At 45.5% G+C, this 23,950-nt stretch overlaps 2 protein-coding genes across 4 annotated transcripts in view; both read right to left on the reverse strand.

Moving 5' to 3' along the window:
- The window catches only part of LOC132396977 (uncharacterized), a 38,224-nt gene extending 33,073 nt beyond the window's left edge, over positions 1–5,151 (reverse strand). For 2 of the 3 annotated variants that reach the window (XM_059975142.1, XM_059975141.1), the window contains exons 1-3: positions 5,050–5,151; positions 3,423–3,779; positions 1,930–2,304 (exon numbers count right to left, since the gene is read on the reverse strand). In XM_059975142.1, coding sequence (XP_059831125.1) covers positions 1,930–2,304; positions 3,423–3,779; positions 5,050–5,092 — 775 coding nt within the window. In that variant the 5' untranslated portion in view covers positions 5,093–5,151. The remainder of the gene's footprint in view (positions 1–1,929; positions 2,305–3,422; positions 3,780–5,049) is intronic. The other variant, XM_059975143.1, reaches the window with a different exon arrangement.
- A 7,483-nt stretch (positions 5,152–12,634) lies between these two features.
- The window catches only part of LOC132396364 (uncharacterized), a 29,130-nt gene continuing 17,814 nt past the window's right edge, over positions 12,635–23,950 (reverse strand). Inside the window, exons 4-5 of the mRNA XM_059973877.1 lie at positions 19,568–19,702; positions 12,635–13,127 (exon numbers count right to left, since the gene is read on the reverse strand). Coding sequence (XP_059829860.1) covers positions 13,075–13,127; positions 19,568–19,702 — 188 coding nt within the window. The 3' untranslated portion in view covers positions 12,635–13,074. The remainder of the gene's footprint in view (positions 13,128–19,567; positions 19,703–23,950) is intronic.

Here is a 23,950-nt window from a genome sequence, read left to right on the forward strand (position 1 = left end):
CAAATTTCTTGTGTTTGACTTTTATGGGCTAATTGTTATCACTGGAATTTGAGTTACCTCTAGTCTTTGACTCTAGAGATTGTGTTATCACTGAGGTGATTAAAACTGCTTTTCTCTTTGTCCATTTCTTTGTGTTTAGAGATCCTCTTTCTTGTCCATTTTCTGTTCTTGTAACATCGAATGAGATGATTATTTGCATGATTTACACCTGATTCTTGACTTCTGAAGAACTTTGGACTCAAAGCATCAGGATCCAACTTGCTGCTCAGTGTCCACTTTATTTTGCAGCTTCTGTACCAAATAATGTGGTGACCGAGTGTATATCCATGGTCTTCTGCTGTTGTAGCCCATCCACTTCACGGTTCAATGTGTTGTGCATCCAGAGGTGCTCTTCTGCACACCAGTGTTGAAAAGCCTGTTGTGAATGCCCTCCTGACAACTTGAACCAGACTGGCCATTCTCCTCTGAAGTTTAACGACTGTTTTGCGTAAAAATCCTAGGATATCCGCAGCTTCTAAGATTCTCAAACTTCCTCTTCTGGAAACACAATCATTCTGCAGTCAAATTTCTTCCACATTCTGATGTTCCACTGAACGTCTTGACCATGTCTGCATTGAGTTGCAGCCACATCATTAGCTAATTATATATATGGATTGATATGGATTAATAAAGTGGCTTCAGAGTGCATACGAATGATCTGAATGTGGATGTGGAAGGCATGACCAGTAAGTTTTCAGATAACACAAAGATGTGTGGAGATGTTGGCAGTGTGGAGGGAAGTGTTTGCTATGGGGAATATTTTGATGAAATAGTCTGAGAAATCTCCATAGATTCTGTTGATGTGTTGAGTTCCTCCAGCATCTGAAGAATCTTGTGTTTATAATTTGCTGAACCACTGCAATGTCTCTTCGGGGTATGCCAACTCTGGAGAACTTTAATCATCTCTCCCACAGGGGCCTCTCCCACTGCTCCCCATTTGTTGTTTCTGCTGCTCTCCGATTCCTCAACCAAAACCACACCCAGACACAGCCATCTGTCAGCTTGTACTCCTTTCTCACCACCCCTCACCTTCTCATTCTGGCTTCTTCCCCATTAATTTCCAGTCCTGAAGAAGGGTCTTTGTCCAAAACATCGGTGATTTATTCCCCTCCATAGATGCTGCCTGACCTGCTGAGTTCCTCCTGCATTTTATGTGTGTTACTCTGGATTTTCTGCATCTGCAGAATCTGTTGCATTTTGCAAGTGGCTGGTGGGGTTCAGTCTGGATCCATGTGAGACAATGTGTTTTGGCAGTATCCATCAGGATAGGACACATGGTGTCAATGGTAGGAAAATATTAAGTATCGTCAAACAGAGGGAAGGATGTGGTACTGCGGGAGATAGTGGAGATGTTCACAGGATATAATCTGGGACGGAGCTGTAATGATAGGAGAGACCAGGTCAATTGTCCCTGGAGTCGAGGAGGTTTCAAGGGGATATAAGGTCTTTATAAGGTCTTTAAAACTACAAGGTCTTTAAAACTACAAGGAGTATAGACTACAGGATACTCATATCATAAACAAATAAAACTTGAGATCAGAATAGTAGGGTGATTGGGTGGAGGTGATGGGGGAGGGGGAAGCAGAGAGTGGTGAGCACCTGCAGCACTTTGCCTGAAAAAGCCGAGTCAGTGACAGCATCTAGGAAGCGTCTGGACGAGTACCTGAACTACCCAGGGACAAAAGGTGAGCAGCCAAGGGTCGGGAGGCAGGGTTCATGTGGATAAGAGTCAGAATGGACATAATAGGTTGAAGGGACTGCTTCCTTATGGTATGAAAACATGAAGTTGCTTCAATGCACAGGAATTAAATCATCAGAAATTACATTGAACCATGAAATCAAAGAACCTTTAGACAAGAGCAGAGGTCAGTGTAAGGATTCAGGACTCACCTCTCACTGACAGAAACGTCCCTGAGATGCTTTGCCATTCAGTCGACTTATCACTAACATTGAAACATGTCACACGGCAGAAATAGAAATTGGAGTCATTTGCTTTCAATGGAACTAAGCGGATGGAGCCCGTCTTGTTTCGCAGTGGGGAGCCCAGGAACTCGATCCGGCCTCGGTATTCCCCGAATGTGTTGTTTTGTGAAGAATTGAATATCTTTGTACCATGAAAGCCACCAACTTTCCAAGTGATATGAATGTCTCGGGGTGTATAAGTGTCCGGGTAAGTGAAGGAACAGGGGAGAATGACGGACCCATTCTCTGCAGCCTCCAGGTATCCCATTTGCTTCACCTGGAACTTATGGTCACCAGTCCGTGCTGAGGGAACAGGGAGCAAACGATCATTCGGGAGCCTCCTATCACGTTTCATTAGGCAGAAAATCATCCCATCATCTCTCAGCAACAGACAAGTCCCTGCGCTCTGATTAATAAACTAAACTCCAGACTAAATCCATCCCCTTACAAATCCATCAAATGCATACTTAGAATGTCTCCATTCCTAACTGCTAGCAGCTTCCACTCTCCAAGCCTGTGACCTCCAATGGGGAATTAGGCAAACCAGACATTGAATCCGGAGACCCCTAGATTACATGTCAGCATCAAACTCACTTCTGGGATCCTGCCATTCTCAACAAAGACTGTTTAAACCCTTGTATTAGATCACAACGTGTAACCCATAGATGGGGATTTGTTATTCTATGCATAATCCCGAGCTCCAAACAATCTGTCACAGCCTGTAACTCTCTCTGGGCATATATTTCTGAATATAAACCCTCTGAACCCGCGATTGCAGTCCAGTCTGCAACTCACTCCCGGGTGTCTGTGTGTTGTTAGATAAACAATCTGAACACCAGATTAGATTCTGCTCCATACCCAACTCACGGTTAGTTGTTATTCTCTATATTAAACCCCCAAATTGCTTACAGAGATCACAGCGTCTAACTCACGTGCGGGAATCTGTATTTAACAGCATAAACTCAATGATCCCCTCGATAAGATTCCACTCAATACTAACTCTCTGGGGTCTCTTGCAAAGGAACACCCGAACCCCTGGATTAGATCCCTATCTGTATCTCACAGCTAAGTATCACTTAATCGATAAATAAACCCACGGAGCGCCTGAGTTACATCCACTTCAGTAATTGAATCCCTGGGGTCTGTTATCCAACATAATTACAGTATGCTCGCCCCGACTCCCCTCTCACCACAGACTGTCAGGAATTGCTATGTGTATGTCTGTACGCGCTGTAAGCTTCATCTGCTTCGTCTGTCTGTCTAATTCCTTATTCGGCACGGAGACAAATAAATTCCGTAAACTCCGTGGCTTCCTCTATTTACCACTCGTCGTTCCCTCACTTGCAACACCCCAACCCCAGACAACAGATCCAGCCGCATCCAACTCCACGCTTTCTGTAGACAGAGGAAGGGGTTCTCACCTTGAACTGACAGGACGGTCCCAGGACCTGTGTACTCTTCCCCCAAGATCACCACAATGCAGAAGTACATGTTGGTGTCCCTTTCTTCGACCCGGTGTAAGCGGATGGAGCCCGTCTTGTCTCTGAGTGGCGAACCCAGGAACTTGATCCGGCCTCTGAAATCTTTGAGTGTGTAGTTATCCAGGTATCTGAATATATCTGTCTTGTGGTTCTTACGAACTTTCCACCTGATGTCAATGTCTCGGAGTGAGGAGTTTTCCGGGTGCGTAAAGGTGCAGGTGAGAGTGACAGACTCGTCCACTACAGCCTCGATGTATTTCGGCTGCTCCACTGGGAAGCCACTTCCGCTGTTCCATGCTGAGAGAGACGGAGAGCAAATGGTCATTTGGGAACCTCCGACCACATCTCACCCTGCGGATAATCAGCCCGTAATTCTCTCAGCGCCGGGCAATTCCCTGCCCTCCGATTGACAGACCGAACTCCGGAATAATTCTTTCTCCTCTCAAATCCGTGAAATGCAAATGGCAACAGACCCGCACTACCAACCACCAGCACCCTGACCCGGCGTGGATAACTTCACTCACTGCATCTGTGAACTCACTCTCCCACCTGCACACTCACTCTCAAGAGCTCTTGACAAATCTAGTTGTCAGTATAATTTCTGTTTAAAGAATTTCACTTGCTTTGTGTATTGTTTGACAGTCTTTGCTTATGTGCAGATTATTATAAATCCTATTGTATTACATTATTTTCCTGAAATGTCGGCAAGAAAAATGATTTTGAAATTACGTGTCATTTACCTCCATCGATAATAAATTTTACGTTTACTTTTTGCATTCTGAGCCTAAAAGCTCCAATGGGAAATCAGGCAACACAGGTATCAACTCCTGGAACACAGGAATTAGATTCCAGAATCTACAATGTTATTGACCGTATAAACGCCTTTAACCCTTGCAATACCATGTGCGTCTGATCCTGCGTGTGTAGATCCAAACTGCAACTAAACCTTCGGATCTGTTATTCATTGTATAAACACCTCAGACCCTCGCATGAGATTCCAGCCTGGAACTAACCCCTGAGGATCTGTTAATCATTACATAAAAACCCTCTTTCTGGATTCCAACCAGTAACTATCCCCGGGAATCGGTTATGGACTTCAACCCGGATCTCGCACAGTCGCCCTTCGAGCTCTCTCTGCCCGTTCTGTCCTTACCCTCTCTCTCCGATCAGTGACGAATCGTCTCCCTCCACAAAATACCCTCCACCTCAGCAACCCTCCAGCTTTAACCCCGGCTTTAGCAACAGGCCTTTGCCCGGACCTCCTGTTCCTCATTTCAACTCTTCATACCCGTTAGCGGGTGGGAAACACTTCGAGTTGTTCCTCATCTCCGGCGATGTTGCTATTCAAATGCAGACACTTGTTCCTCCAAACCGGGAAGGCATCAGACGGACTAACGCTCCCTCTCTGAAATGGAGAAGCGGAACAGGGAGGAGGCCTCCCGAAAGGATGCCGAGGGTTCCGCACCGGACAGGGTATTCTGGAGGGCGTGTTAAGAGGGTTTGGATGATATGAGGGGTGTGAGGAATGGGGATAGAGGTGGTACGTGATGAAGCTGGGTCTACTCACCCACTGTCAACTGTAGCAACACCAGACAGAGCGAAACGTCCATGGCGTCTCCCCACCAACACTTCCTCTCTGGACCTGATCGCGTCCGTCGGTAACTCTGACTGTGACTCACGACTGCCCTCTCAATGAGTCAGTGTTCCTGCTTTCTTCAGTCCCCCGACTCCGCCTCCAGCTCTCGTATTCCATCACCCCTCGGGACATTTCCCTTGCTCCTGCCCCACCCGTTGGTCACTACATGTGGGTTGGTTTGTGCGTCCAAAGTGAGGCGTGAGGTGAATTCTCTTGCGGTGAGGAGCTGGTGACGGGAGAGTTAGACAATCGGGAAATCATCATCACAAATGTGTGAGGTGCAGGTTGGAGCAGGAGGTGAGAGTTGTGATAAGTGTTGTGTCTCTACGCGTATTGCAGAGTTCAAACGTTCTGAAGCCCCAAAGAGACACTTTTTGCAAATTACTGCGAGAATATTGATGGTTAATTAGTTGATTGGCAGCAGCCTGTATACGGAAGTTAGGGGTCTGCAAACAGCCATTGATTCTTGACAAACAATCGCTTTAGCATTGGAATATAAATGTAGAGACACCTTTCCGTAAGAGTGAGATAAAATCCAGAATTAAATGGCAACACGAGTGATGAGTGATGAAACCCTCCTGATAACGGGTTTCGGCCCGAAACGTCGTCACTACCTCCTCCCATAGATGCTGTTTGGCCTGCTGAGTTCTGCCAGCATTTTGTGTTTTTTATCCAGAATTAAATAGTCTATTTCACTGTGGCAACTAGGTTGGGATAAAGCAAACGAAGGACAGCATTGATATGAAATTCGGAGGATGGTGGGAACTCAACTAGGAGATCGGTATAAAAGGACGTAAGAAGCAGCCCCCGAGGGACCCTAGACTAATCACGGGACAATCCAGCAACCCGTATATCTTCGAACTGTGGGAACACCCAGAAGGAACCTACTCTGTCACGGGGTGAACGTCAAAGATAAATGCGGACATCGACGTCAGTATCATGCGTATTAATTCTGTTCCGGAACCATGATGGGAATCACAGGCCTCCAAGTGCTCGCCAAGATGTGGGACTGAGATTGCAAAGGGAGCTGGAAAGGGCTTGTAGTAAGGGTAAGATCAGCATTGTAATAGACGACTCCGATACTATGCAAGAGGATTGGGAAAATCAGGTTGCTGTCGGATCGCAAAAGATGGAATTTGTTAAATCCCTATTGAGCGCAGCTTGTTATTGAGCCTACTAGGAGAAAGGCTATCTTAGACTGGGTGTTGTCTATTAGTCAGTTTAACGTAAAGGAACCCTTAAGGGGCGGTGATCCTAATATGATTGAATCCATACTGCAATTTGATAGGGGGAAGCGTAAGTCACGTGTATCAGTATCGCAATGGAATAAAGGCATGAGAGAGGAGCTTGCCCAGGTGGACTGGAGGAGGAGACTGGCGGGGATGACGGCAGAGCAGAGATGGCTGAAGTTTCTGGGATTAGTTCACATGGTGCAGGACAGATACGTCCCACAGAATAAGATCCCAAATGGGATAGAGAGGCAACGGTGGCTGACAAGCTAAGTTAAGAACTGTATAAAAGCCAAGGAAAGGGTATCTAAGGTAGCAAAAGCGAGTGGAATATTGGATGATTGGGAAGCTTTTAAAATCCAACAAAAGACAGCCAAAAATCTATGAGGGAAAAGATGAAATGTGAGGGGAAACTACCAGATAATATAAAGCAGGACACTACAAGTATTTTTCTGCTATATGAAGAGAAAATGGGAGGTGAGTGAATATTGGACGACTGAAAACTGATGCTGGTGAGATAGCAATGGGGGAAAATAAATGGCATATGAATTAAATGGGTACTTTGTATTAGGCTTCACTATGGAAGACACTGGCAGTGTGCCAGAGGACCATCAGAGTGTCATACAGTGGGCGTTGAGAGCAGACCCAAATGCAAGACACCAACACTGAAGTACTAGGGAGAGGACTATGTGTATCAAGAAAGCAAGGGAAGTGAGGGAGAAACAATGCTGGACAAGACACAGGCCCTGGACAAGACTAGGAGACAGGCATGGGCTAGGACTAGAGTAGGAAAGTGGAACCTAGATGAGGAACTAGGAACCTGGACAGAGACCCAGAACCTGGGTCTGGACTCGGGCTGGGACTCCGGATCCAGGCGAGGACTGGACATGGGGGCAGGACGCAGGACTCCAGGGCTGATGAGGACATGAAGCTCAGACTTGGTCTTGGTCGAGGGAGAGCAAAGCAGAAGCAGGCAGAGGCGTAGCTGGACACGGACACTAGCCCTGGATGAGATCAGGACTCAGGCAGGGCCTGGGCTATGACTTGGTCTTGAACATGGACCAGAACCTCCCCTGAGCCTTTTACACAGGCCAGGACCTCCTCGGAGCCTTGGACTTGAGCACAGGAACATAGAACACAGAGTCCGGACCCCTCCTTGGGGACAGGACATAGGGCTGGGACTCATACGTGGACACTAAACACAGGGACACAAAGAGACAGTTCCAAGCTCAATGATAGATAGTTACTTCTGTTGGCATGGCAAGGCTCTGGTCTCACTCTGGCAGCTGAAAACAGCAATACAGGCAAGTCTTCAGGTGTGGATTCCAGGCAAGGCTTCAGGAGTGGGTTGCAGAAAGAATGGGAAGGCAACATTCCAGCCTAAGGGTAACGGCAACAATGGCCTGGCTTACCCAAAGGAGGCAAGGACAGGGAGGGACAGATCCAACCTCAGGGTAACAGCAAAGAGGGCCTGACACCCCACAGAGGCAAGGACAGGATCCTGTCAAGACAAACCAGCACCTACACTCAAACCCAGGGCCAATTAAATTCCCAGCCCTAAGATGAGAATCAGGTGCCTATGAATAAGCCCAAATGAAACAAGGGACAGCCGGAAGACCTGAAGTCTCTAGTCCACAGACCAGACCATGAACCGGAACATGGTCTGCATGGACCGGACCATGACAGAGAGTCAGGGAGCAGGTGTGAGTGCCGTTGCTAGTACAAAGACAAAAGTGCCAGGCAAACTGAAATGTCTGGGTGGATAAATCACCTGGACCAGGTGGACTACATCCCAGAGTCCTGAAAGAGATGCTGTAGATGAGTGGATGATGCATTGGTCATGATCTTTCAAGAATCATTTGAGTCTGACATGGTCCCAGAGGAATGGAATTTACCACATTTCTTCCATACATTCCCCTGACAATTTCTGCTCCCAACTTATGCTTCCAAGTTCCTGCCTGATAGCTTCATAGTTCCCCTTACTCCAATTAAACGTTTTCCTGACTTGTCTACTCCTATCCCTCTCCAATGCTAAAGAAGATAGAATTGTGATCTCTATCTCCAAAATGCTCTCCCACTGAGAGACCCAACACCTGACCAGCTTCATTTCCAAATACCAAATAAAGTACAGCCTCTCATCTTGTAGGCGTAATTTACATATTGTGTCAGAAAACCTTCCTAAACACACTTAACAAACTCCACCCCATCTAAACCCTTTGCTCTAGGGAGATGCCAATCAATATTTGGGAAGTTAACATCTCCCATCCCGCCGACCCTGTTATTATTGCACCGTTCCAGAAACTGTCTCCCTATCTGTTCCTCAATGTCACTGTTACTGTTGGGTGGTCTATAAAAGGCACCCAGTAGAGTTATTGACCCCTTTCTGTTTTTAACTTCCACCCACAGAGACTCAGTAGACAATCCCTCCATGAATTCTTCCTTTTCTGCAGCCGTGACACTATCTCTGATCAGCAGTGCCACACTCCCACCCCTTTTGCCTCTCTCCCTGTCCTTTCTGAAACATCTAAAGCCTGGCATGATTTAACATATCATATTTCCAATATTCAAGAAGGAAGAAAGTGAAAAGACAAGAATTTATGGGCTAGTTTGTCTGATTTCAGTGATTGGGAAGATGCTGAACTTGATTAGTACAGATGTAGATGAAAGGCACTTGGAGGCACATGATAAAATAAGCCAAAGTCAGCCTGGTTTCATTCAGGGGAAATCTTTCCTGTCAAATCTGTCAGAATTCTTTGAGAAAACAACAAGCAAAGTAAACAAACAAGAATCAGTGGATGTCACGTACTTCGAGTGTCAGGAGGCCTCTGACAAGGTGCCACACGTGAGGCTGCTTAACAAGTTAAGAGCAGATGGTATTACAGGAGAGATGGTAGCATGGGTTAAACATTGGCTGATGGGCAGAAGGCAAACATTGGGAATAAAAGGAGCCTTTTCTGGTTGGCTGCCTTGAGACTAGAGGCTTTCCACAGTGGTCTGTGTTGGGACAACTTACTTCTACATCATCAGCCTTGGATGGCAGTTTTTAAATCTCTGCTGCCTTGCAACCATACCTATTCATCGGTATGGCTCAGGAGTAAACCCTGAGGAAGAAATCTGGAGCCAGGGTCCCTGAATTAGTTTGATGTTGCTTACAACTTCACTCTGGCAATCCCTGCTACAACACTGGTGCCAAGCTGTGTCGGTGCTTGCCCTTCCCTTGGACTACATCAGTGACACGGAGAGGGTGAACCCGCTGCATGGGCAACAGGGGCAGTTCTTTGAAACTTCCTGCCCAGGCTTGCACCCTGGAGAGGGCAGTCCAACAGAGGTCCAAACCCAGGATCCCCTGGGATTGACGGCTGCCTACCATCTGCGATGAGAGATGCAAGTGTGATGCTAGAATTCCTTTGAGAGGACTTGATCAGAAAAGGAAGGATGTAACATTGAGGTTTTTTAAAGCACTGGCAATGTTGCTGTGGTGGGGGAATGAAAACCTAAGATACATAGCCTCAGATTGGAGGGATGTCCATTTAGAACAGCGAAGAGAGGGAATTATTTTTAGACAGAGTGTGGTGAATCTGTGGAAAATGTTGCAGAGGCAGCTTTGGTAGCTTTAAGGCACAGGATGCCAGATTCTTGGTCAGTCATGGCATGAAGGGAATCGGGGAGAAGGCAGGATATTGGGGCTGAGACTGAAATGGTTCAGCCATGATGAAATTGAGGGGGGGAGCTGACTCAATGGGAAAAATGGCTCAATTCTGCTCCTATATCATATATGTAATATATCACCCAACACCACAGTGAGCTGTGGGCTGCATCACAGGAGAATGCGCTGAGAAGCACACTGAAGCACACATCTTGCTTCAGTCCTGCTCAAAGTCAAAGTCGAGCCCAAAGTCACGTTTATTGTCAGAGGAACAATTTTATGTGTGTACAGATACCATGAAAAGCTGGCTGACAGCTGCATCACACACATAGCATCAGATAAGCAGCAAGCAAGACATTCATTATACACAAATTATATACAATTCACTAGAAAGTGAAGTCTATTTCAGTGCAAAGTCACAGTTGTCAAAATGTTACTGAGCTCGAGTGATGAGGATTGTGCCGGTTGTTTCAGGAACGTAATGGTTGAATGAAAGTGGGTCTTTTTTAACCAGTGATGTGGGAATTTAGGCTTCTGTACCTCCTGTCTGTGAGCAGCTGGCATGCCCTGAAAGCTACAGATATTCACTGATGGATGTTGCCTTCTTGAAGAGGCGCCTCCAGTAGACTTTGCTGATGGTGCGGAGGGCTGTGCCTGTGATATACAGTATGATATTGCACTGTAGACAGGTGGATGAGGGGAGGGAGGACTGTTGCAAGGGGGTCAGTGATAGCGGTCCTACGTGCAGGACACAGAGGTACCAGGAACGGGGCTAGGTTTATCGAGAAAGCAAGGGAAGTCGGGAGGAAACTATGCTTGATATGGACACAGGCCTTGGGCAAGACAAGGAGACTGGGCCTGGGCTAGGACCCAGACTAGGAAAACGGGACCTGGACAAGGAACTTGGAACTAGGAGCCTGGACTAGGACTTCGAGCCAGAGACTGGACAGGGGGCCCGGAACATGGGTCTTGATCCAGGCGAGGACTCGGGACTAGGAACAGTCTAGACACTAGATAGTACTGGGAATACGAAGCCTTGACTGGGACTGGACGAGATCCTAGGACTAGGCTTGGACTGGACGAGGAATCTCCAGCACAGGACTGGGCAAGGTTCTCCTGGGCTGGGCGAAGCACATGAACTGGAAGAGGCAGCAAAACTGGATGAGGACACAGAGCTCAGAGTTGGATGGGGCTGGAACACGGCGCCTGGACTAGACATTGGAACACAGGAACACAGAGCCTTGGACCTGAGCACAGGAACACAGAACACAGAGACAGGACCCCTCCTTGTGAAGCGGACTTGGGGCCGGAACTCTTCTTTGACAGGGACACTAAACATGGGGTCACATAGAGACAGTTCCAAACTCAACGATAGATAGTTCTTTATCTTGGAGTGTCAAGGCTCCTGTCTCACTCCGGCGGTTGAGCTGCACAGCGATGCTAGCACGGTTGCAGGTAAGGTAGCAGACGAAGGCCAGTGCCGAAGTAACTGCCAAGGATTCAGAAGGAATAGGGAGAGAACAGTCCAGTGACCGATCCCTGCTTTGCAGAGGTATTTATGTGCCAGCCCGAAATGAGAATCAGGTGCCTCAATGGAACCAGGGAAAACCAGAAAACCTGGAATAAGGATTCTTTGACCAGACCGTGAACCGGAATGTGGATTTCACGGATCAGATCATGACAAGGACGCACGAGAAGTTGAAACTTGAAGTCAGGTAAGTAGCAAATGGAAGGGGCTGGAGGAGAAGGAACTTGATCGGAGAGGAGAATAGACCGTGGGAGAAAGGAAAGTATGAGGGGCACCAGGGAATTGACAGGCAAGTGAGTAGAAGGGGTAGGAGGCCACAGTGGGGAATAGAAGAGGGGAAACAGTGAGAAAAAATACCAGAATGAGAAATTCTTCTCCATGGCAGGTGAAGTGTGGCCTCAACTGTAAGGACTACTTGGGGTCCTGACTCCAGGCTAGACAGGAAGTGAATTGACAGATGTAACATTTCTTTCATTTGCAGGACATGTGCCAGGAGGGCAGGAGGGAGATTAATAGGGAGGAATGAATAGACAGGAAATCATAGAGGGATCGAGCCCTGCGAAGTGTGCAGAGTGAGGGTGAGGAGATATAATTTGTGTATGAAGATGATGGAAGCTCTGGAAAAGTTTGTGTTGGATGTGGTGGAGAATGTGGTGATAAGTGAGGACATGTGGAACTCTATCTCTGTTAAAGCTGCTGGAAGATGGTGTAAACGTGGATATTCAGGAAATTGAGGAGATGTGGGTGATGGCAACATCAATGGTTGTGTAAGAGAAACCCAGTTTGAGAATGAAGACATATATGATGTCCTGGAAAGTTAAGCTTCATCCTGGGAACAGATGGTGTGGATGAAGTGCAGATGGCCCTTCCCTCTATACCTTAGCCTAACCTGTTACCTCTTCTCCTCACCAGCGCAATAGCCTCCCCCTGTTGGACTCCTTCCCCCTAGCCATCATTGTCCAATCTCCTCTCCTAGGTCAGGTTCCTTGTTCTCCAGCCCTATAGGTTTCGCACCTTCTAACTAGCCCTCTGCCCCATCCCTCACCTTTTCATTCTGGCTCCATCCCCTCCCTCCCCAGTCCGGTAGAAGGGTTTCAGCCAGAAACCGAATCTGTGTATTCATTTTGATTGACCTGCAGGGCTCCTCCAGCATTCTGTGCATGTTCCCCTGGATTTCCAGTGACTTTAAAACCCCTTGTGTTTATGGCATTGCACTATTAATATATTCATCAACAAAACTGAAGAGGGAATTTTCAAAATAGTTGACATCACTGAACAGTATTGGCGATCCAAGCCGTGAAATTATCCCGCATGTTTGGGAATTAGTTCTAGGGTTTTATTACACAGGTAACGCTGAGGTGTTGCACATAAACCATAAATACCCAGAAGAGATAGGAACACCACAATGCTTAGATTAGCCCCTGTCCCTGCTGCTTCGAGTTCTGTCACAGTGACGTGCTCTCACTTTGCACTGATGAGAGATCTTCCATTTCACCTGGTGCCCAGACCAAGGTTAAACTGTCAGTCCCCGAGCCATCTGGGAGAATTAATTCTCAGAGCTGTGTCTCCTGGAATGTCTCCTTCTTCAGTCCCCGAGAGGTGGCATCTGTAAACAGGCAAATGGATTTTTGATTGTGAACTGAACCAGCAGAAATGGTGCAACAGGAAATCAGGACATCTGCTTATCCAAGATGGTGACAGCCGAAGATAGTGTGCAGAAGTCTTAGACTCATTTACATAGTGTAGTGTAGCTAGGGAGATGACGATATTTGTGCAATACTGTATTTGTCAACCTGGAGTGAACATAGAACCTAGAACATTACAGCACATTGCAGGCCTTTTGGCCAATAATGTTGTGCTGACCATGTAATCTACTCTAGAGACTGCTTAGAATTACCCTAGCACATTGCCCTCTACTTTTTCTAAGCTCCATGTACCTACCTAACAGGTTCTTAAAAGACCCTACTGTATCTATTTCCACCACCTCTGCCCGCAGTGCATTGCACACACCCAGAACACTCTGAGTGAAAGACTTACCCCTGACATCCCTTTGGTACCTATTTCCAAGCACCTTAAAATTATGACGCCCACCCCATGCTAGCCACTTCAGCACTGGAAAAAAGCCTCTGGCTATCCACACAATCAGTGCCCCCCCCCCATCATCTTACACACCTCTATCAGGTCACGCCTCATCCTCCGTTGCTCCAAGGAGAAAAGGGCAAGTACATTCAACATTCTCATAAGGTACGTCCTCCAATCCGGGTAGCATCGTTGTAAATCTCCTCTGCACTCTTTATAGTATCCACATCCTTCCTGTTGTGAGGTAACCAGAACTGAATACAGTACTTCAAGTGAGGTCTGATCAAGATCCTATGTGGCTGCAACATAACCTCACGGCTCTTGAATTCTATCCCACGGCTGATGAAGGCCAACACACCGTACTTCTTCTTAGCAAGACTGTCAACCTGCACAGCAGCTTTGAGTGTCCTGTCAACACGGACCACAAGATCTCTCAAACCCTCCACACTGCCAAGAGTTTTACCATCGATACTATATTCTGTCTACAAATTGGATCTACCGAAATGAATGACTTCACACTTATCTACATTGGTCCATCTGCCACTACCCAGTTCTGCATCCTATCGATCTGCTACCGTAACCTCTGACACCTCTCCAGACTATCGACAACACCCCCAACCTTTGTGTCATTAGCAAACTTCTTACTAATCCACCCTTCCACTTCCTCATCCAGGTCATTTATAAAAATCACAAAGAGGTGGGGTCCTAGAACAGAGCCCTGCTGAACACCACTGGTCACCGACCTCCATGCACAATATGAACCATCTACAACTACCCTTTGCCTTCTGTCAGCAAGCCAATTCTGGATTGACATAGCAAGGTCTCCCTGGAGCCCATGCCTCCTTCCTTTCTGATGGAACTTTGCATGGGGAATCTTATCAAATGCCTCGTTGAAATCCATATACACTACATCCACTGCTCTACCTTCATCAATGTTTTGTTACATCCTTAAAAAATTCAATCAGGCTGATAAGGCATGACCTGCCCTTGACAAAGCCATGCTGACAATCCCTAATCAGATTATGTCTCTCCAAATGCTCATAAATTCTGCTCCTCAGGATCTTCTCCAACACCTTGCCCACCACTGAAGTCAGACTCACTAGTCTATAATTTCCTGGGTTATCTCTACTCCCTTTCTTCAACAAGGGAACGACATTTTCAACCCTACAATCCTCCGGTACTCTCTCGTCCCTATTGATGACTCAAAGATCATTGTTAGAAGCTGAATAATCTCCTCCCTCGTTTCACACAGTAACCTGGGGTATATCACACCTGGTTCTGCTGACTTATCTAACTTACCCTTTCTCTCTCCCTTCATGATTTTTTTTGGCAGCAGTACAGTATAATGCATAACATTACTACGTGCTGTGCAAAATTACCAGGCTCAATACTGTGTACTGATTGGTGATGAACAGAATTACGTGGGGAGCAACATCCTATACCCAAAACAGTGGCACTGAGAATATAGTGGTGAGCAGCCTTCCATACGATATTGAACAGACAATCAGTGGCCACCTTATTAGGATCTCCGGTACATCTGCTGGTTAATGCAAATATTTAATCAGCCAATTATGTAGCAGCAACTCAAGCTGTAAAAGTATGCAATAAAGTTTATGTTTACCTTTCACACTCTGAGCCTTTGATCTCTAGTGGGGAATCAGACAACACAGGTATAAACTCCTGAAACCCAGGGATTAGATTCCAGCCTGTACCCCACCCTTGGGATCTGTTATTGACTGTATAAATACTGCAAACCCTTGAAAAACTATGTGTGAGTGTGTGTTTGTACATGTGTAGATTCCAGCCTGTTATTATCCCAGCCTGTTATTATTCCAGCCTGTTATTCACTTATAAACACATTAAAACCTTGTATTGGATTCCAACCTGTAACAATCCCCGGGAATTTGTTCTTGACTAAAACCCAGATCTCACTCTGCCGCCCTTCAAGTTCTCTCTGCCCGATCTGTCTTGCCCTCCCTGCAATCAGCCATACAAGCCACAACGAATGGTCTTGCTGGAAAAACCCATACCCTTCAGCAGCCCCCCAGTGTGAACCCCGACTTTAGCAACAGGCCTTTCCCGGATCTCCTGTTCCCCATTTCTACTCTTCATACCCGTTAGCGGGTGGGAAGCACTTCAAATCGTTCCTCATCTCCGGTGAGGTTGCTATTCAAATGCAGGCATTTGTCCCTCCAAGCCGGGAAGGCATTGCACGGGTTCCTCTCTGAAATGGAGACGCGGGACTGGAGGGAGCCCTCCATAAATGGTGCTGAGTATTCTCGGAGGGGTTGGCTGATATGAGGAGGGGAGGTGAGAAATGGGGATAAAGGTGGTATGCAATGAAGCTGTGTCTACTCACCCACTGTCAACACCAGACAGAGCAAAATGTCCATGGCATCTCCCCCAACAACATTTCCTCTCTGGACTTGCTCGCATCAGTTGTTAACACTACTATGACTTGACTGCCCTGTCAATGAGTCAGTGTTTCTGCTTTCTTCAGTCCCCTGACTCCGCCTCCAGCTCTTGGGTTCCATCACCCCTCAGGACATTTCCCTTGCTCCTGCCCCACATGTCGGTACCTACACGGGGGTCGGCTTGTGTGTCTTAAATGGGGAATGAGGGAAATATTGCAGTGGGGTAGAGTTGATTACGGGAGAGTCACACGGTGAGGAGAGTCAGTGAAAGGGGAAAGCGTTGGAGCAAGAGGCGGAAGTTATGGTATTGCATATTTCAAACGTTCTGAAGTCTACAAGAGACTCTTTCTTCCAAATTATTGGGAGAAAATTGATTAGGTAATTACTTGATTGGCAGCAAACTATGGTGCTACAGGAAGGATACTGGCATACACAGAGGAATAGCTGATAAGCGGGATGCGTTGAGTGGTGATAAGGGGGGCCTTTTTTGGTTTGCTGCCAGTGACTAGTGGTGTTCCTTGGGTCAGTATTGGGACCACTACTTTTCAGATTGTTTGTCAATGATTTAGATAGTATATTGACGAATTTGTGGAAAAGTTTGTGGATGATATGAAGATAGCTGGAAGGGTAGGTAGTGCCGAGGAAACAAAGCAGGGCTTAGACAAATTGGAAGAACGGGCAAAAAAAGTGGCAGATGGAATACTGTGTTTGGAAGTGCATGATAATGCATTTTTCTAAAAGGAGCAATATTGCAGACTATTATCTAAGTGGGGAGGAAACATCAGAGGTGCAAAGGGACTTGGGAGTCCTCATGCAAGACTCCCAGAAGGTTAATTCTGTGGTCAAAAACGCAAATGCAATGTTGCCATTTATTTAAAGGGAAATAGAATATAAAACAAGCAGATAATGCTGAGGCTTTATAAGACACTAGTTGGGCCTCACAGAGTATTGTTATCAGTTTTGGGCCTCTTATCTCAGAAAGGATGTATTGTCATTGTAGAGAGTACAGTTCGCAAGGATGATTACAGGAATGAAGGGGGTTAATATATAAGGATCGTTGGCAGTGAGCTTGTACTCGCTGGAATTTAGAAGAATACATTTGTATATCACTGAAACCTTCTGAATGTTGAAAGGTCTAGATAATGTGAATGTGCAGAGGATGTTCGCTCTGGTAAAGGTATCCAGAACTAGAGGGCACAGCCTTACAATTGAGTGGCAACCTTTTACAACAGAAGTAAGGAGAATTTTCGTTTAGCCAAAGAGTGGAGAATTTGTGGAATACTCTGTCAAATACCACAGTAGAGGCCAAGTCCATGGGTATATTTAAAACGGAAGTTGATATATTCCTGATTGGTCAGGGCATCAAAGGATAGTCTGAGAGGGCTCACAATATGGGATTATATGGGATCTTGGATCAGCCAAGATGAAATGGCAGAGAGGTCATAATGGGCTGAATGGCCTATCTCTGCTCCAATATCTTTTGATCGTATGATACAAACATCTGTACGAAGGGCACTGATCAAGAATTTGTGCCATATATGTTGTTTGACTGCAGTTCCTAAGAGGAGCCAAGGAAACATCAAATTGCTAAATTGATTTCTTTGGGACAGATGGAGTTTAACCTGGAAATTTTATTAGGATATGACTCCTATTGTAATATGCATGTGAATGTGAATTTGTCTTCCTGAAAAGCATTAAAATGCTTGATAATTTTTGAGATATTTTTGGGGGAGCTTATAGCTGCTGAGTCTTTGCTTTACACTCCCATTCAGCAGGTGCCAGTAATGCACATTATGTCGGTCTGTCACTGGCATTTAACTTTGCAAGATGAAGAAGAATAAGACTGAACATTGTGGCAGTGTGGAAGACACTACCCGTATGCTGGAATTTCAAGTGTTATTATCAATGGAAAGATTCCAGAGGAAGTTCACAAAGATAATTCCAGAAAAGAAGGGGTTAACATATGAGGAACATTTGGCAGATTTGAGCCTACACTCACTGGAATTTAGAATATGCCTGGGGATCTCAATGAAACCAACTGAATGTTGAAAGGTGGACATGGAGAGAATGTTTCCTATGGTGCAGGTACCAGAACCAGGGGGCACAGCCTCAAAATTGAGGAGCAACACTTTCGAGCAGAGGTATGGAGGAATTTCTTTAACCAGAGAGTTGTAAATCTGTGGAATGCTCGGCCACAAACTCAAGGAGAGGCCAAATCTGTGGGTATATTTCAGGCAGAAGTTGATTGTTTCCTAATCAGTCAGAGCATCAAAGGATCTGGCAAGAAGGCAGGTGGGTTGGTGGGATCTGCGATCAGCCATGATGGAGCAGCAGAGCAGAATCTATGGGCTGCATATCCAGGTCTACTCCTATGTCTTACAGTCTTATGTTCATTTAGTGGCCTCCATATTAGGTGTACTTGTACACCTGCTGGTTGAACCAAAAATTTAAACAGCCAATTATATGGCACAACCTCAATGCAAATAATGCAAGCAAATATGGTCAAACTTCAGTTGTTGTTCAAACCAAATCTCCGAATGGGGAAGAAATGTCATCGAGCTAACTTGGACGTAAGACTAAGTATCTTCAAAATTGCTGATCTCCTGTGGATTGCATGCACAATAGTCTCTAGGCTTCACAAAGAATGTTGTGAATAACACAACAAAAAACAATGAGCAGATGTTTTGTGGAGGAAAGCACCTTGTTAATGTGAGAGATGAGAGGAGAACGACCAGTCTGGTTGAAGGCGACAGTGACTCAAAGGCCAACATGTTCCAACAGTGGAGTGCAGAAGAGCATCTCTGAATGCACAACACAGCTAACCTGACGTGGATAGGCAGGACAATTGTCTAAAATGCTAATTAAATTAATTGTATACACGTGTATGGATATGTAATGATTAATGTTGAAATTAAACTTGAGTCAACACTGGGTTCCACTCTTGCACCAAATAGAGTGGCCACAGAGTAAAGATCAGGACATCATAGGAAAAGGCACTTCGGCCCATGATGCTGTACTGATCTAATAAAACTAGTAATGGCACAGTTAACTAACTTGGCTACATGAGAATATCTCTCCATTCTCTTCATGTCCATGGGAGGAGGTGATCATTTTAAACTGCTGCAAAGTTGGTGCATCTCTGGAATTCTTGACAAAATCATCTGGATCATTACGGATTGGAGGGGGACGGACTTTCCAACACTTCAATATTGAGGTTCCCCGCATCTGGCAGGGAAAGTGAGATGACACCTGGGGAACCTCTGCTGAAGTTTCATTAAAGACTGGGGCGTATTTGAGGGGTCGAGTAGCCTAATCCTGCTCCTGTTTTCCGAAAGGAACGTGATGGGGAAGGATAGGCTTGGCATGCTGAGAATCACCATGGTAGAGTTTTCAGTGAAGGAGGATGGGCTGTTACAAAGTCTGGAACCATCATTCAGAGCCCCAGATTGTGCTCGACTGTGGACGGTACATAACAGTACAGCAAGTCTAATGGGAGGTTGACATGATTCATTTAGTCGGACAGGGATCTGCAAGAACAGAGAATGCAGGTTACCTGTAACTGGGTTCCTCTTGATGAGGTAAATGCCCACGGTCCACACCGCTACCAGCAGTCCCAGAACCAGCGCTGTCCGGATCATCAGGATGGAGCCGTGGCTCAGGTTCCTCATCTCTTCAGTTACTGTGATCGCTGTGGGGTCAATGAACATCTTGTGAGTTGAGATCCAGAGCAGTGACAGGAGGAAAGGGCAGACAGAGCAACCAGTTATGGGGTAACTCATGAGGTCAAGGTTGGAGATTGTGACCCAATGCTACAGGAGAGGGGAGAGTCAGGGGCACTGGAGGGGGGTTTTGAATATTCCTGAGGTGTCTCTGACTCTGGTGAGTTGTGATTGTGATTCAGCAGAGGTACAGTGTGCCAAGCAGGAGAGTTTTCCGTACCTTGAGGAGAGGGGGACTGAAAGACCATGATAAAAATGATGTCTCAAACTTTAGGAAGCATCCCAGGGCTTGGAGAGAGGGGACTTGAAGTTTACAAGAAAGTATGTGATTGGAAGAACAAAAAATCAATGTCCATTATAGTCCAAATTGACACAGGATTGGTCTATTAAAGTAGTGGTTAGTTTTGTGTCAGTTGTCTGAAGAACCAGATGTCTGAAGGGATGCAGCTATTCTTGAACCTGGTGGTGAGGGACCTCAGTCCTCTATACCTCCCCTCAGTGGTAGCTGCCTGAAAATGGTTTAGAGCAATTGGTTGGATCATTCATCATGGACGTTGCTGATCAGTAAATTCACAGATAAGCATAGATTCCTTAAAGGTGCAGGTCGATAGGGTGGTTAATAAGTCATATGGTCGGTGGGCCATCACTAGAGGGGTGGGATGGAGTTCAAGGGTGATGAGGTGACGTTGCCGTACTATAAAACCTTGATTAGATCACATTTGGAATATCACATTCAGTTCTGGTTACCACTGTACGGGAATGCTGTGGAGGCATCAGGAAGGCCACAGAGGAGATTTAGTGGGATGGTACCTGTGCTGGAGAGACTTTCCAATGAAGGTAGGTTGAGCGAGCTCATGCTTTTCTCTTTGGAGCAATGCAGGATGAGAGGTGACTTGATAGAGGGACACAAGATGATAACAGACCTGTATTCAGTGGGTAGTCAGTGACATTCCCAGGGGTGCATTGCTGTCTAACAGGTGGTATGCTTCTAAAGTGATTGGAGGGAAGTATCGGGGGAATTTTAGAGGTATGTTTGTATTTACACAGACAGCTGTGGGTGCATGAAACACCCTACCAGTATTTGCAGTAGAGGAACATAAGGAGGCATTTAAAAAAAACTCATAGACAGGAACAAGGATGATAAAAAAATGGAGAACTGTGTAGGAGAGCTGGGTTAAATTAATCTTAGACTGGGACAGAATGTCGACATAATACATGAATTGAAGGGCCTGTACTGTGCTGTAATGTCATACGTTTTACAATGTGAAAATCAATGATATTGCTGACAGTGTGGAGGGTAAACTTGTCAATACTGAAACTCATTGTGTTGGTGAAATGGGCTGAGATATCACAGAGGATATTTATTCTGGACAAGTTTGAGCTAAAAGACTGGTGACATTAATGAGACAAGTGAAGTAGGAATTGATATGAAAGGTGAGGAGAGTAATGAATTAGAAGTATTATATATGAATGCATGAAGTATAAGGAATAAAGTAGATGAGCTTGTGGCTCAGTTGGAAATTGGCAAGTACGATGTTGTGGGAATAACAGAGACATGGCCTGAGAAATGAATATTCAACGATATAAAACTTATTGAAAGGACAAACTGACAGGCAGAGGGGGTGGGGTAGCTCTGATGGTGAGGAATGATATTCAGTCCCTTGCAAGGGAGGACATAGAATCTGGCGATGTAGAGTCAGTATGGATAGAACTGAGAAATTCTAAGGGCAGAAAGACCCTAATGGGAGTTACCTACAGGCCCCCAAACAGTAGTCTGGATGTAGGGTGTAAGTTGAATGAAGAGTTAAAATTGGCATGTCACAAAGGCATGTCAAAATGTCACAAACTGTATCCCCCATGATACAGTTGTCATGGGGGATTTCAACATGCCGGTAGACTGGGAGAATCAGGATGGTACTAGACCCCAAGAAAGGGAGTTTGTGGAGTGCCTCCGAGATGGATTCTTAGAACAGCTTGTACTGGAGCCTTCCAGGGAGAAGGCAATTCTAGATTTAGTGTTGTGCAATGAATCGGATTTGATCAGGGACCTCGAGTTAAAAGAGCCTTTAGGAGGTAGTGACCAGTATATGTTATATTTTAATCTACAATTTGAGAAGGAGAAGGGAAAATTGGATGTGTTAGTATTACAGTTGAACAAAGGGAACTATGGAGCTATGAGGGAGGAGCTGGCCAAAGTTCAATGGAACAATAACCTAGCAGGGAAGACAGTGGAACAACAATGGCAGGTATTTCTGGGAATAATGCAGAAGGTGCAGGATCGGTTCATTACAAAGAGGAAGAAAGACCCTAAGGGGAGTAAGGGGCAGCCGTGGCTGATGAGGGAAGTAAAGGACAGTATAAAAATAAAATAGAAGTATATCATAGCAAAGATGAGTGTGAAGCTGGAGGACTGGGAAGCTTTTAAAGAGCAACAGAAAATAACAAAAAAGACAATACGCTGAGAAAAAAATGAGGTACGAAGGTAAACTAACCAAGAATATAAAGGAGAACAGTAAAAGCTTCTTTAGGTATGTGAAAAGAAAAAAAAATAGTTAAGACCAAAATTGAGCCACTGAAGACAGAAACAGGTGAATTTATTATGCGGAACAAGGAAATGGCAGATGAGTTGAACAGGTACTTTGGATCTGTCTTCACTAGGGAAGACACAAACAATCTCCCAGATGTAATAGTGGCCAAAGGAACTAAGGTAAAGGATGAAGTGAAGGTAATTTATATTAGGCAAGAAATGGGGTTGAATAGACTGTTGGGTCTGAAGGCTGATAAGTTCCTGGGACCTGATGGTCTGCATCCCAGGGTACTTAAGGAGGTGGCTCTAGAAATCGTGGATGCATTGGTAATCATTTTCCAAAGTTCTATAGATTCAGGATCAGTTCCTGCGGATTGGAGGGTGGGCAATGTTATCCCACTTTTCAAGAAAGGAGGGAGAGAGAAAACAGGGAATTATAGACCGGTTAGCCTGCTGTCAGTGGTGGGAAAGATCCTGGAGTCAATTATAAAAGAGGAAATTATGACACATTTGGATAGCAGTAGAAGGATCAGTCCGAGTCATCCTGGACCTACAAAGCGAAAATCATGCTTGACTAATCTTCTGGAGTTTTTTGAGGATGTAACTCTGAAAATGGACAAGGGAGAGCCAGTGGAGGTAGTGTACCTGGATTTTCAGAACACCTTTGATAAAGTCCCACATAGGAGATTAATGGGCAAAATCAGGGCACATGGTATTGGGGGCAAAGTACTGGCATGGATTGAAAATTGGCTGGCTGACAGGAAACAAAGAGTAGCAATTAACAGGTCCCTTTCGGAATGGCAGGCTGTGACCAGTGGGGTACCGCAAGGTTTGGTGCTGGGACCACAGCTGTTTACAATATACTTTAATGATTTGGATGAAGGGATTAAAAGTAACATTAGCAAATTTGCTGATGGCACAAAGCTGGGTGGCAGTGTGAAATGTCAGGAGGATGTTATGAGAATGCAGATGAGTTTTACAGGCTAGGTGAGTGGGCGAATGTGTGGCAGATGCAGTTTAATGTGGATAAATGTGGGGATATCCACTTTGGTGGCAAGAACAGGAAGGCAGATTACTTCTAAATGGAGTCAAGTTAGGAAAAGGGGAAGCACAACGAGATCTAGGTGTTTTTGGACATCAGTCAATGAAAGCAAACATGCAGATACAGAAGGCAGTGAAGAAAGCTAATGACATGCTGGCTTTTACAATGAGGAATTGAGTATAGGAGTAAAGAGGTCCTTCTGCAGCTGTACAGGGCCCTGGTGAGACCCCACCTGGATTATTGTATGCAGTTCAGGTCTCCAGCTTTGAGGAAGGACAAAGTCTTTTTTAGCTCCTCTTACTTGTCCATTTTCTGTTCTTGTAATATTAAATTAGATGATTATTTGCATGATTTACGCCTGATTCTTGACTTCTGAAGAACCTTTGGACTCAAAGCATCAGGATCCAACTTGCTGCTCAGTGTCCACTTTATTTTGCAGCTTCTGTACCAAATAATGTGGTGACCGAGTGGTCTTCTGCTGTTGTAGCCCATCCACTTCACGGTTCAATGTGTTGTGCATCCAGAGGTGTTCTTCTGCACACCAGTGTTGAAAAGCCTGTTGTGAATGCCTTCCTGACAACTTGAACCAGTCTGGCCATTCTCCTCTGAAGTTTAACGACTGTTTTGCGTAAAAATCCTAGGATATCC

Source organism: Hypanus sabinus, chromosome 7 (assembly GCF_030144855.1).
Source record: "Hypanus sabinus isolate sHypSab1 chromosome 7, sHypSab1.hap1, whole genome shotgun sequence".
Lineage (NCBI taxonomy): Eukaryota > Metazoa > Chordata > Chondrichthyes > Myliobatiformes > Dasyatidae > Hypanus > Hypanus sabinus.